This window comes from Argentina anserina, chromosome 6 (genome assembly GCF_933775445.1).
Source record: "Argentina anserina chromosome 6, drPotAnse1.1, whole genome shotgun sequence".
In the NCBI taxonomy this organism is placed as follows: Eukaryota; Viridiplantae; Streptophyta; class Magnoliopsida; order Rosales; family Rosaceae; genus Argentina; species Argentina anserina.
The window spans coordinates 11,078,758-11,092,348 of NC_065877.1; the positions used below are offsets into that span (position 1 = coordinate 11,078,758).

General features: G+C 33.5%; 1 protein-coding gene across 2 annotated transcripts; it reads left to right on the forward strand.

Annotated features, from left to right (window-relative positions):
* Positions 1-11,520: 11,520 nt before the first annotated feature.
* LOC126799926 (protein LITTLE ZIPPER 3) lies at positions 11,521-13,006 on the forward strand. Of its 2 annotated transcripts, none has more exons than XM_050527188.1 (2): positions 11,521-11,625; positions 12,486-13,006. In XM_050527188.1, exon 2 carries the CDS (start codon positions 12,521-12,523, stop codon positions 12,770-12,772), a length of 252 nt encoding a protein of 83 aa, XP_050383145.1. In that variant the 5' UTR covers positions 11,521-11,625; positions 12,486-12,520; the 3' UTR covers positions 12,773-13,006. The 2 variants fall into 2 exon arrangements, with proteins under 2 accessions (XP_050383145.1, XP_050383146.1); XM_050527189.1 differs by lacking the exon at positions 11,521-11,625 and adding an exon at positions 12,229-12,296.
* Positions 13,007-13,591: the final 585 nt, after the last annotated feature.

Sequence of the window (13,591 nt, forward strand, 5' to 3'; positions counted from 1 at the left end):
AAGTTAAAAAAAAAAACATTAGATTTTGATTTTTGGGCTTCCATGTAAATGGAGTTAGAAACTCTTTGTGGAGATTTCAGTTTCAAAAATCATTAGGGTGACAAAACTGAAAATAAGATTGCTACGGAGAGAACTTCTCTTTAAAAGAGATGTTTTGCCACTCATGAAAATTCATTAAGGTAACAATAGTTGAAACTCACCACTCTAGAAATCTACCGAAGAGATAAGAGCTTGACAACAAATTAGGAAGAACTCTAATGTCCAATTAATACCAACAATTCAACTATTATTTCACATCAAAAAGCAATATTAAAAGTGCAAAAGGCTTCCTCTTCTTGTTGATTCTCATTATTAAGTGTTTCGCTATATTAATATCTTCTCCATGAGGAGAGAATTATATTATTCGTTATAAGTGTTTCATAGTTTCTCCACTCTTCTCTAAGCGAATCATGCTAAACATAAATAAACAAAACGCAAAGATGTCTATCAGTCAAGTGTTGATGTACAATATTTTCAGTACGGAGACTTTACTATGTCTGTCAATCCTCAAATTTAAAAACATTATGTATAGTTAAAACTCCTCAATAGAAGGAGAGATGAAATATAACATTTTCATGATATTAATTTTATTGAATTGATTTTGCATCTCATCTTACTTCCCCAGATGAGAAGATTTTTCAATCAGATTTTAAAATGCGGAACTCATTATTTAGCATAACATTATGTGCTCAAAAGTGTATTATAATGACGTGTGATATATATAAGGTGTATGAGACAACTTTGAATCTCAAAGCTTGATTGCTTTTTAATTGTTTGACTCAGAATTGGAAGATAAAATATTCATATAATTCAACCGGTTCATTAAAACATTTTGTGTAAGAGCGAAGTTTGGTGCATATATGAAACACGAAAAATTTTGTGTAGAATCTCATTTTTATTTTCTTTTTTATACCCCTTATCACAAGAATTTTCTATCTAATTCTATGTAAACGGATCGTAATTAAACCAACTTTATAATGAATCCCGCAAAATTGAGGGAAGCATGTGAGATAATTAGAGAATAAGAATATCAGGTAATCACTCTCTTATTCGAAATTTCTATATACATGATATACAATTTTTTTTGAATGAGATTAACAATAATTTTATACATAATTTTGTTTGATTAATTATGAAATTTAACTTCGTCTTTGGTTTGGTTTGATCACTTATACATAGACAACAGAGTGATGAAGCATATGTAATTATTGTTAACTGGAATGTTAAACCGGAGGAAATCAAAGCAAAGAGGAACCAATAATCAAGTAACTAGATTGAAACTATAGTAATAAAATTATGATTTTTTTTCATTTTTGGCATTTCATGGGTTAAATTATATAAATAGTCATTTAGAATGACATGGAGAAACTTATAAATCTTTAGGTTATGGCGAATGAAATAGATGCATAAGAACGGTATAATATGTTGAACAGACTTTATTCAACCAGACAATAGCTCATGAGAAAGAAGTGTGAAGAAACAATTAGTTGATTAAAAACACGAGATGTAATTTGAGTATAATTATCTATTTAAATTTTGGGTGTCAAATAGTTTAATATTTATTTGGCAGTCTGGTTTACAAAGCACCAAAGAAACGCCTTCTTAATTTTTGAAATTGCGTCCAACATTCAGTCGCGGTGCGCTAAACAGACTATCGTCCAACCCTCACCCAGTCATGCCATCATTTTCATCACTCATCCTCCCGCTAATGTTTACGTCATCTTTGTTCTACCGATTTCAATTTTCTTAATTCAGTGACTACCGCTTGTGGCGTGGTGTTATCCATGGTCTCTGTTGTTGAGTTTTACGAGGGTTGGAAAAAGAAGATGATTATGGTTAACACTAGTGAGGATTATTTCCAAGAGACTGAGGTTGATCACAACTCAGGTTTCACGTGGATGAAGATGACACCGGTTGAATTTGAAGCTTAGATATGTCATGTAGATTAAGTATTGGTCACTTGTTACTATATTTTCTAACTTGTGAACAAATGTTTTTTTGACTTAAAAATTGTACGTTTAATGACTTTAATCTAAAGACCTGAATCTCATGAAAATCATATAAAATAATTAAACTATTTGAATAAATGCAACAATGAGGTGATTAAGGTCTCTCCAAACTCTGAAGACAAGTCCGTCACTTAGACTAAGTCGGTTTTTAAATTCATTCATCTTAATATTTATTGCATTTGTAAAGAGAGATAAGCCGAATCAATACTCTACTTCTCTTCTCTCAAGTTTTCACATCTTCTCCTCTCATTCTCTCAACATTATAGGAGGTATTACACTTACATAATTTTCTTCTAATATAAAATTTATATGACAAAATGAAATTGAATTTGAGATTTTTTAAAAAAAATTGGGTAATCATACATTTATATATATATATATATATATATTAATAAGAAACAAATGATAATAATAAAATAAAATACTTGTCACTCCTCCAATTTTTAGTAACTTGACAGTTTAGTCCTTCATGTTTCAATTTCAACTGATCACTCCTTATACTTTCAAATGCATAATTTGGTCATTTCATTAAGTTTTCATTCAATTGCGCCGTTAAGTAGTTTTTTTTCCTCTTATCTGATGTTTGCCAAGTCAACAATTTTACTGTGCAATTGAATGGAGACTTAACGGAATAACTAAATTGTTCATAATTTAAAAATATAAGGAGTGATCAGTTAAAATTGAAACATCAAGGACTAAACTATCGAGTTACTAAAAGTTAGAGAAGTGACCAATATTTTATTCATAATAATATTAAGATTTGTTGATTTACATTTGTTTGTGAATGATTCTTCTATGTATTAAGTGTCAATGATACTTGTGTTGCAACCCTTAAGAGTATGGTTGATAGTGTTATAGTTGTTATTATTGAATACAAAATTCTTCAAGTTGAAATTTGTGTGGCCAAAGATATGACATGATGATGCTAGTAACATGTGTGTTGAGTATACTGGATTGCAACTTATGTTTTTGCATAAGGGTTCATATGCGCATGTATTATGTTTTGCACATCACCTATGATTTGTTTTATATGTTTCAACAAAAGTAGTGGTTGTTATCTTTTTGTTCTTTCAAATGCGTATCAACATCATCAACTTATCTGCTAAATCTATTTATGGGTTAAAATTTGCTCAGAAAATTGAAGTTGTGGTGCAAATTGCTTCTGAGGAACTTGAATTTAAAGGAGAACTAATCAGACATATAACTTGCAAAAATTAGAGCTACTAGGTGGAGTTCAAGGTACATAACTATCAAGAACTTGATTAAATTATATAACTCAACTAGTTTAGTTTTGAAAGAGATGAGGAATGATGGACTCAATGCCAATATACGTGGACTAGAAACACTGCTCTACAATCATTTGTTTTTGTATTTTGCATATAGTTGTTGGATAAAACTGGGTATCACAAATGCTCTTTGTAAGTCTCTACAAGAACAATCTCAAGAAATAATAAATGTTATGAATTTGGTTTTCTTGTACAAAAGATAGTCCTCAAAAGTTGAGACAAGATAGTTAGGTTTATTTCTTTGCTAATGTTATATCATTTTATTTTAGCAAAAATGTCAATTTGCACCCTAAATTTGGCCATAATTGTCAGTTTGCACTCCGAATTTGCATTTGAGTTAATTTACCTCCTAAACGGTAAATATTACCGATTTGCACCACATCTGTTAAATTTAATGTTTTCCATCCAATTTTAAGTCACATATAATGCATTTGAGGGGCAGTATTGTTATTATATATTTATTCATATTTAATTATAAAATAAATTAATAAAATTACTTAAGAGGAACACTTGCTACTATGTTATTTTTTTAAACATGTTATTTATTTTTATATTTATTATTTTACGTGATATGGTATGGTATGTTAAAAGATATTAGAAAAATATAAATAAATACATAGAAGATTAAAAATAAATGTGTACATATAAAAAATATATATATACACAACACACAATATTTGAATGGGTGGGTATGTTGAATATATAATTCAAAGTAGGGTTAAGTATGTAGAAAAAATTATAAATAAATAATTTAATAAAAATAATAATCCTCATTTTAAAGAATTTTTTTATTTGGTTTTAAGTAAAATATAAATATAAAATGACAACATTACCCTTCATGTGTATGACATTGACGTAAAATTAGATAGAAACAGTTACATTGAATGAATGGGGTGCAAATCGGTAATGTTTACTAAATTTAGGATGTAAATTGACTCAAATGCAAGTTCGGGGTTCAAATGGACAATTTTAGCCAAGTTTATGGTGTATTTTAGCCATTTTACCTTTTATTTCACACATACCATTGGTACTTATGATTTAATATAAAAGGTACAAATTATAGTATGGATACGAGTGTCCTTATCTGACACTATATGATGCGTGAACACATCCAATATATATTTTTGGACATGAACACGTGATAATCACGCTAATTAAATACATTTTAATTATATATATTTCTAATTTTAAAAAATTGAAACAAATGTAATATTGTTTCTTAATTTACAACATCGATAATCCACTCCAAATTGAAATAAAAGCACAAATAAAGGTTTATAATCAAACTTAACACAAATAAGAACAACTAATGACATCAATCAATGCAAACATTATCACTTTAATTGGTTTTAAAATACAAAACATACATATCCTCACGTGCCCAATATGTATGTTAAAATACTGCGTGTACAAAATAGAGTACACATGTCCACCTCGTATCTATGTCCAACATAAGACACTTGACCAACACATTGTGACTGTGCTTCTTAATAATCGTTCATCTCAACGATGTGCCTGATTTAAATGGTCTAAGAGATTGGTTGGAGCACCAACTCTAAACTTTCATATTTCAATGTTTATGCACCTTTTTCTAAGTTATGTCAAGATTTGACAAAGACATTGTTCATTTTGATTAAGAGACTAGTCTGTCTTATGAAGATTTTTTCATGTTCTGACAATTCTGTACCTACCATAGAGAAAGCATTTTCAGCCATGCAACTCATGAAAAATTGACTTCGAAGCAAGATGACTAATGGTTTCATTGCAGATTTAATGACATACCATATTGAGAGAGAATTTGGTGATACCATTGATTAAATTTAGTTATAGGAGCTTCTATTCATACCTCCTAAAATGGCACTTGGACCTCCATTGTAATAACCCCAATTTTTCAAAACGATATTCGATTGAATTAAATTCTATTAAGTTGTGAAGTTTGATTTAAACCGAATGTGATTACTTGCAAACGTTACGAAACGGGAACGGAAACGCTCCGAGAACGTTTAATAAGAAAACGTTACGTTTCCGAACGAATTTATCGACTTTTATTTCGTCGCTCGGTTGTGAAAACTTTCTTCACGGAAGTTGTAGAGCTCATCGATACGAGTTCGTGTATATGTGACGCGTTCGAATCGGACGTCGGAGGTAAAAGTTATTAACGTCGGAAGTTAGTTTCCGATTTGGAAACTAGTATAAATAGATAATTATGGGATTAGGGTTTCCATAATCAGAAACCCTTTCTCCCCCTTCTCTCTCATCCCGCCGCTCTCCCTCGAACTCTCTCTCTCTCTTCTCTCTCGCCCTCTCTCCCTTCTGAATCGCCCTCTCCCCCGACCTCCGTGTCTCTCACCGCCGGCCTCCACGCACCCACGAGCTCGACTCCTTCTCCTTCCGAGCAAGACTCGACTCCTCTCGTCACCGAGGAGCGACGCCTAACTCCTCTGCCCCCGCAACAACTCGCCACTGTTCAAGCCTCTCTCCGACGAAGCTAGGGTGTAGAGCAGGTGCACCTCCATCCTGCTACACCTACGCTCGAGGGAAGGGACGCGCCGACACCTCCTCGTCGAAATCGACACGATCGGTGACTCATCTCACACCGACCTCGAGCCGAAGCTCCACCGAGTAATCTAGGTAAATATTGATGTAATTGAATTGATGTTGTGTTTGTTGGATGTTTGGGGATCGATTTGGGAGATTGTAGATCGATTGGAAGGTTTTGGAGGAGGATCGGATGTGTAGGTGGAAAAAATGGAGGACCGCCGCCTTAGGCGGCGCGTGGAGGAGATTGGGAGGAGTAGGAGGCGGCCTAGGGTCGTAGGGAGGAAGAAGGGAGAAAGGAGGACGGTTTTGGGGTGGTGGTGGCGCCACACGCGCCGGTTTTGGGCTCGGCGCGTGGGCCCCACGCGCTGCCGGCCGGAGGTGGCGCGTGTGCCACACGCGCCGCCGTGTGAGGCGGTGTAATTAGTTTTGACTGAAGGGGTATTTTGGTAATTTACTGTGTACGGTAAATGTAAATGTAATTTTTATTTACTACGGTAAATGTAATTAAATTTTACCCTCGGTAAATGTAAAAAGAAATTACTTTCAGTAAATGTAAAAAGTAATTTTGTAAAAGGGTAATTTAGTAAATTTTATTTACTGAATTTGTATTTACATTTAAATCGTACGTATACGTACAGAAATACGTATTAATATTTATACGTACAGAAATACGTATTAATATTTATACGTACAGAAATACGTATTAATATTTATACGTACAGAAATACGAATTAATATTTATACGTACAGAAATACGTATTAATATTTATACGTACAGAAATACGTATATATTATTTATACGTACAGAAATACGTATATATTATTTATACGTACAGAAATACGTATTAATTGAGTATTGTACAGTAACCGTGAATAGTGAACAGTGAACAGTAGCTTCGTATAAACCAAAATTGCTGAACAGTAACCGTTTATTACTGTTTTGGCATTTAAAAGTTTACGAAACGATTCTAAATTCTTTTCTTATTCTTTTAAGGTGATCGTTAAATCGAGGAAAGGAATTATCATCGGGAATTGAGGATTTACGCTTGAGTTAATAAGGTGAGTAAAATCTCACTGAATTTACGAATCTACCCTCGCGGTGATTCAACATTTTTGCAAGTGTGTTTATTAAATGAATTACAACATGTATATAATTTAGTGAGCTACATATATACAGTATAATGGTAATAAGTACATATATATATATAGTTCATTAAATTACTTACTGTTATTAGTTCATTGAAAATAGTCATTTCGGTGACAGAAAAATTGTGCATGTGTATGTGATTTCAATGGTACGATATGATGTGAGATTATCGTACGTAATATTTCAGGTGTTTATGAAATATGACATGTATAGGATATAGTGGACTATGTATATGTGGTATAAATGGTAAATAAATACGAATATATATAGTTTGCTATATAATATACTGTTATGATTTTTATTATGGATATATTGTGAAAGTTTTAAAACGTACAATATGATGAGTGATTATTGTACATGATTTTATCACGGAAAATGTGAAATATTGTGATTTGTCTTCGGACGTGATGTGTGGTACAATATGATGTGAGATTATTGTACATGTGAGGCAAGTCGGAACCTAGCCTTTGGCCGGGCGAAAGTTACGATACAGTTAGAGCTCTAGTCTGTCTGCCTTAGTACTGCATGTGAGGTAACGGGTGGTTATCTGCTCATGGGTACTCGGTGTATTTTGGATGTTGGGTAGCAGGTGGCTATCCAACATCAACGGTGTATTACGAGAGGGGTAACAGATGTGTACCAGCGTTCTTGGTACCCGTATTATAAATGCATTGGGTAACCAGAAGGGTTACTTAATTTCCTCATGAGCTTTTTATTTCATATTTCTTTGGGTCAACCAGATGGGCTGACCATTGGCTCATGGGGGCATTTATATTTGTTGTTTTGTGATCTTTCGTGTATTTTGATATGCGAACTGTATTGTGATTTTACTCATACGAGCTATAAGCTTACCGGGTTTGTGTTTACAATCCCGGTGCACCAATTCGATGGTGTAGGGGATCATTCTGCAGGTGCTGATTAGTGGGAGTTGAGTGACGACTACAGAGGCTTGAAGTCGTTCTTATCCTACTTGTGGTGAGGTTTTAGCGTGAGTTTGTGTGTGAGATGTTGTGTAATTTCATTTGTGAGATTTGTGAGTGATTTGTGAGGATTATTACATTTCCATTTTATGTATGGATTATGAATTTGGATTGTAATAATTGGTTGACTGAGTTGAATTGAAAACTCAGAATTGATCCGCTATTACACTTTAATGATTTCGAGTTATTTGAGATTATTTAGTGTTTAACGACTTTAGAATTTTGAGTTTTAAAGCTCGAAATTTTGGGGTCGTTACATCCATTTTTCCTAGATAGATTTTGATTTAGTCAATGCATATGAAATTACAAAAAAATATATATAACAATAAAAATACAAGAAGGGGAATAATTCTTTACTTATCTATTATAAAATACAAATGTTGATAATTATCCTTTATATTTATTGATAGACAATCCAAAATGGGATATCAAATTGCATTAAATGATTTAATTGATTACCTTCCTTTTTGATAAACATCATTAGTCAAAAATTTAATGTAGTTGATAAACATCAAATTGAATGTGGACGATTTAATGTATAAACTATATAGAATTTCTCATAAACTTCGATTTAAGCCAAATAAACAAAACTCGTTAATTAGAGGTTAAAATATTTCATATATGTTGATGTTACTATCAATGAATGAAAAATCTAGTTTACCAATTTATTATGAATTTAAAAAACGAGTGTAAGAGTGATCGAATTAATTCGAGAAGATAATTTGTGTGATTATTATGCATTTTTCGAGTTGTATATAATAAATGAATTTGAAATAGAGTATGAAAGAAATTAATAGATAGTAGTATGATTTGATATATCAAATTAGATAATTGACATTTTAGGAAAACTTTGGATGTCTAAATAGTATTTTAGGCATCTATAAAAGTAAAATTGAGGTCTACTGAGTAAGGAGGTCTAAATACCGTTTTTGGAGGTATGAATATAAACTCCCTATAGTTATAGATGAATTTTTATGCTTCAGGTAATTAAAAAGCACAACTTAAGAGTTTAATTTGTATCAACATTAAATATTGAACTTTATATAGTTTTAATTATTTATTGTTATATCTAAGTAGCAATATGCATTTTGTTGATGATATTATAACATGTGATATGCAATTGAAATAGGGAGATTCTAGTTGCACCTCGCAATTTACTATGTATACCTCCTATCATATTTCTCACGCATTCATTTCATGTTTTACCTCAATCATAATTTCATCGAATGATTAAAACCTTTCTCCCAATTTCCTTCAACACCTAGTTTTCTCAGTTCTTCTTACACCCAATTACTTTATCATTTCAACTCTCACCACTCAAAAACAAGCAAAAGCTACACGTTCCATCTTGATTCTTGGCAATCTTTATCAATCTAAGAATGGCTTGCATAAAATAAATCTAAACTAGACAAATCAAACTCGAGAAATTCAAGTCTATGGAAGGAATTTGTGGAAAAAAAATTAGATTGAGGTTCTTAATCAATGGAAAGCTTACCAAAAAATACAAAGATTGAATTGTGATTTTTACATATCTCATTGTGAGGCTAGGGTTTGATTGCAGATATGACAATGAAAAAAGGGAGAATAGGCTCTTCTCTGTTTTGAAATTGCAATCAATTTTTATTTTTCTGTTATTTTATTGAAGGGTAAAATAGGCAGTAATTAATTACAAAATTAAAAGAGGTATACATAGTAGATTAAGAGGTACAACTAAAATCACCCATTGAAATATATTATATACAAAGTAGACTTTGCCATTTAAAAATAGTTTTCTTATCGTCTATACGGTAAATATAGCCGCTCTCATTTTTTCGATCTTGGTTTCATACCTGGGTACAATTTTCGTGTTTCAGTATTGATATTAAAATGAAAAACGTAAATAATGTCAATTGCATGAGCATTCCTATTTATAATAGGAAATTGAAATCCACACCCTATAAAACTACAACACTTCTTTTTCTAAAATTGTATTAAATGACAAAAAAGTGAAAAACAAAATTGCTTAAAAGAAAAAGCTAATGTGCTCGATACAATTTATTTTAGTGGCATAAGTCTCTAAAATTATAATGAGAGGTCCTGAATCCAACTCACAACACTCCACGCAGCATATTACGTAATTGTTGTATTAAATTTTAATTTTTTAATACTGATTCAACCTCTACTCACCACATGAGTATTTTGAGTTACAAACTTGCAATGGAAACATGCCGTTAGGGTCAGTAAGGTAATAACACGCATTGCCAACCAAAGGATTGAAACCCCTAATTACACAACTCCCAAAAGAAATAGTCAAAATGAACGAGCTCCAGGAGGGACTCTAAAAGCAGTGGGACGATTTTACCCATAGATGATAGAACCCATCCAAAACAGCACCCTGTCAAACCATGATGTTTCACGTTAAGCCACTGATAACCCATGAGGTTTTTGAAGCTGTCTTTGGCCCCCAGTTTCCTTCACCCATTATTTCAAGCTCATCCCCTATTTGGCAAAAAAAGAACTTGCTTTACACTTATGATACTAGCTCGGCCTATAATTATGAGTATAATAACGTAAAACAAAACACCATCATCGATAGGGGATGCAAATCGTGCAAGTTATAACCATACCTACAAGGTCTAAAATAGTAATTTGGTTTATTAGGTATACCCTACAACAAGTTAATCCTCTTCCCTAAACACCCTTTTTCCCTTTTCTTTTAGGGATTCACATTCTGGTTTAATGGGTTGCACCTAAAACACTGCTCAAGGCAAATGACACTGTTCAAGTATCATTGTTGTTCACCAAAATGGACATCTCGGTTGTGTTCCTATTTTGGATGTATAATCCTTGGTATGACCCAAAAGATCTCAATATTGCAGAGGATAGATTTGTTGCCCAAATTGAATTAACAAAAGGCTGAAATAAATAATGGAAGAAGGGAAAGAAGAATAGGGATTTTGGTAATAGGAATAGGAGCAATAAATAAAAAACAAAAGAGTAATTGATGATGGAAGAAGAAGAGAGGGGAAGGGGTTGTGATGATGGTTTAGAACCCAATCCAAACCATCATTGCGAATCTTGGGACGGCCTAGCCCACCATCATTTTACATTTTAGCCGTAGAAGCTAGAGGTGAAGAGAGAGATGGGAAGAGGTAGTCATTAAGTTCCATAATTTTCATAGATTTTATAGACGATAATTCCCCTGCTCTGCAAAACCCCAAGCAAAAACCTCCCCCATCATCATTCACATGACGCCATATTCATCATCATTCATAGAGAAACCCAAAACGCTAATAATCTGTGTTTTCGTTTTTCTTTTAAGGCTCTTAACCGGCCGCCTTCCATGCTTACACATGCATGATTGTTGTGTCAGATCGAGAGGGGCATGTCCCCCCCAACCCTCATGAAAATCTCTCTCTCTCTCTCTCTCTCTCTCTCTCAATATCCATGAAGAAGAAGAAGCTTTCTTTCTTTGATTTTGGCCTATAAATTAAGACCCTCTTTGTTCCTTTTGTCCCTCACTTCTTCACCACACACAACACAAAGCTATAGCTCATTAGCTCTCTTCCTCTCTCTCTCCCTTTTTCACTGCTCGACTTCTCGTTACATTACCAGATTGCCTCTGCTCTCTGCGAAACCAAAAGGTCATTTCTTTATTCATTTCGTCTTCCTCTTTTCAAAACATATATGTTTCCCTCTCTATATGTCTCTCTTCCTTTGGTTAGTTTTCATAAGGGTGTTCTGGTTGAATGAATAGCCATGGTGGCCGGAGAGGTTCACATTGTGTTTCTGTTAGTTTCCTTTGTGTGTTCCAGAACCACCTCATTTGAGGAAAGAATTGTCTGCAAATGCCTTTAGAATGTTTTTCACACCTTGGATACTCCAACATTTGTTTCTTTAATCAAAATCTTAAGCTTTTGATCATACCTTCTTCTTCAATACTCAAAAGGGTCTGTAAGAATTGCATTTGCCAACTCTGTTACGAAGGATACAGAATCGAACTAGCTTTGTTAAGTCTGTGCTGTTTGGTTTTTGGTTTTATCCTTTTCTTTTCGATTCAGGAAGCCGAAAGACGCCATTATTTTTCCCTTTCGTTGAGTGCAGGGTTAGACAAGTAGTGATTCCATCGCTCTTTTCTTTACTGCCAAACAAACCCACTTAGTACTCAGTAGTCTATATAACGTGGTCCAAGATTAGTTTAAGTTGCTCTGTTCTGCTCTGTTTTCCTCTGTTTCTCATCTCCTTTTCATAAAACAGTCATAAGTATATCTATTAAAGCAGTAGCAGAAAGCAAGCAAGTAATTATTTCACATTGGTAATCTGTTTTTAAACTTCATACAGCTAATGGGTAACATTTTGTTTGATTCAACATAAACAATATACACTCCTTTTTCATTTTTTTATTTCTTGTGCTGGGTTAGAATATAGTATAATGTTAGTGTCTTATGTATGACAATAAAGAATACCACAGTGAGATTCTGATATGTTCTTTTTGTTTTCACAGGATAAAGCTCAGGACTTTGATTCACAGCAGCAGCAATGGAAAGGCTAAACTCGAAGCTGTACTTGCAGAATGTTTACATAATGAAGGAGAATGAGAGGCTGAGGAAGAAGGCACAGCTTCTGAACCAAGAGAACCAGGCCCTTCTTTCAGAACTGAAGCAGAAGCTTTCGAAGCCAAACAAAGCCAACGGTGGATCAAACACTGTGCCTGATCTGAATCTCAACCTGAGCTCTAACAACTTGTTGAACAACAACTCGAACAATCATCCTTCCGGTTCCAGCAACTGAAAGCTTTTAGATTTGTGGACCAAATCTCTCTATGACCCCACTAGGACTTACCCCTTTTTTGTGTGTATTATTTTTAAGCTAGTCAGAAGTGGTAGTTTTCAGATTTAGGTACATAGGACAAGTAGCAGTGGTAGTGTGCATTCTCTTTGTGTTTTACAAGGATGTTTAACTCTGCTGCTGCTTCTGCTTCCATATTTTATTACGTGTCTTCTTTCTTTTGGGGGGCCTTAGGATATGAACTTCTGCATGGTCAACAAGGATATGTGTATCAAGCTTTTGAGCTAGAAAGAAATATAATATCACTGTAGCTTTGCCTCTGTTACTAACTGTTTCCTCTCCATCCTCTCAATATCCTAATTGGAATTAGTGCACTCATCTGAAAATACCAAACCTCATCAAATGGTGTAATGCTTCAAAAAATGGTCGAAAACCCAGAAACAATTAACAGAAATTGATACATATTTCCTTCATTTCCCCCATCTTTTCATTTCTATCAACTGTAAAAACTTGACAGTATCTTTACTTGGAGATTCAGAGCTTCACCCTCTTGGAAAATCACCTGATTAATAATACTTTGATAGGCAAACTGTATGTAACTAAATATAAATCCCACAAAGCTATTGTAACGTTGTCCAAGTAAGAATTAGTTAGAAGATAAAGACAAAGTATAACTCTTAATCATGCATGCAATGTAATCCAGTGTTCCATATACTGGATTCTAACGGTAAAACTTGGCAGCATCTTATTACTTGCGACTTGCGACACATGAAAAAAACTCCTCTCTATATCTCATAATTCTCACGTTCAAATTTACCCGTT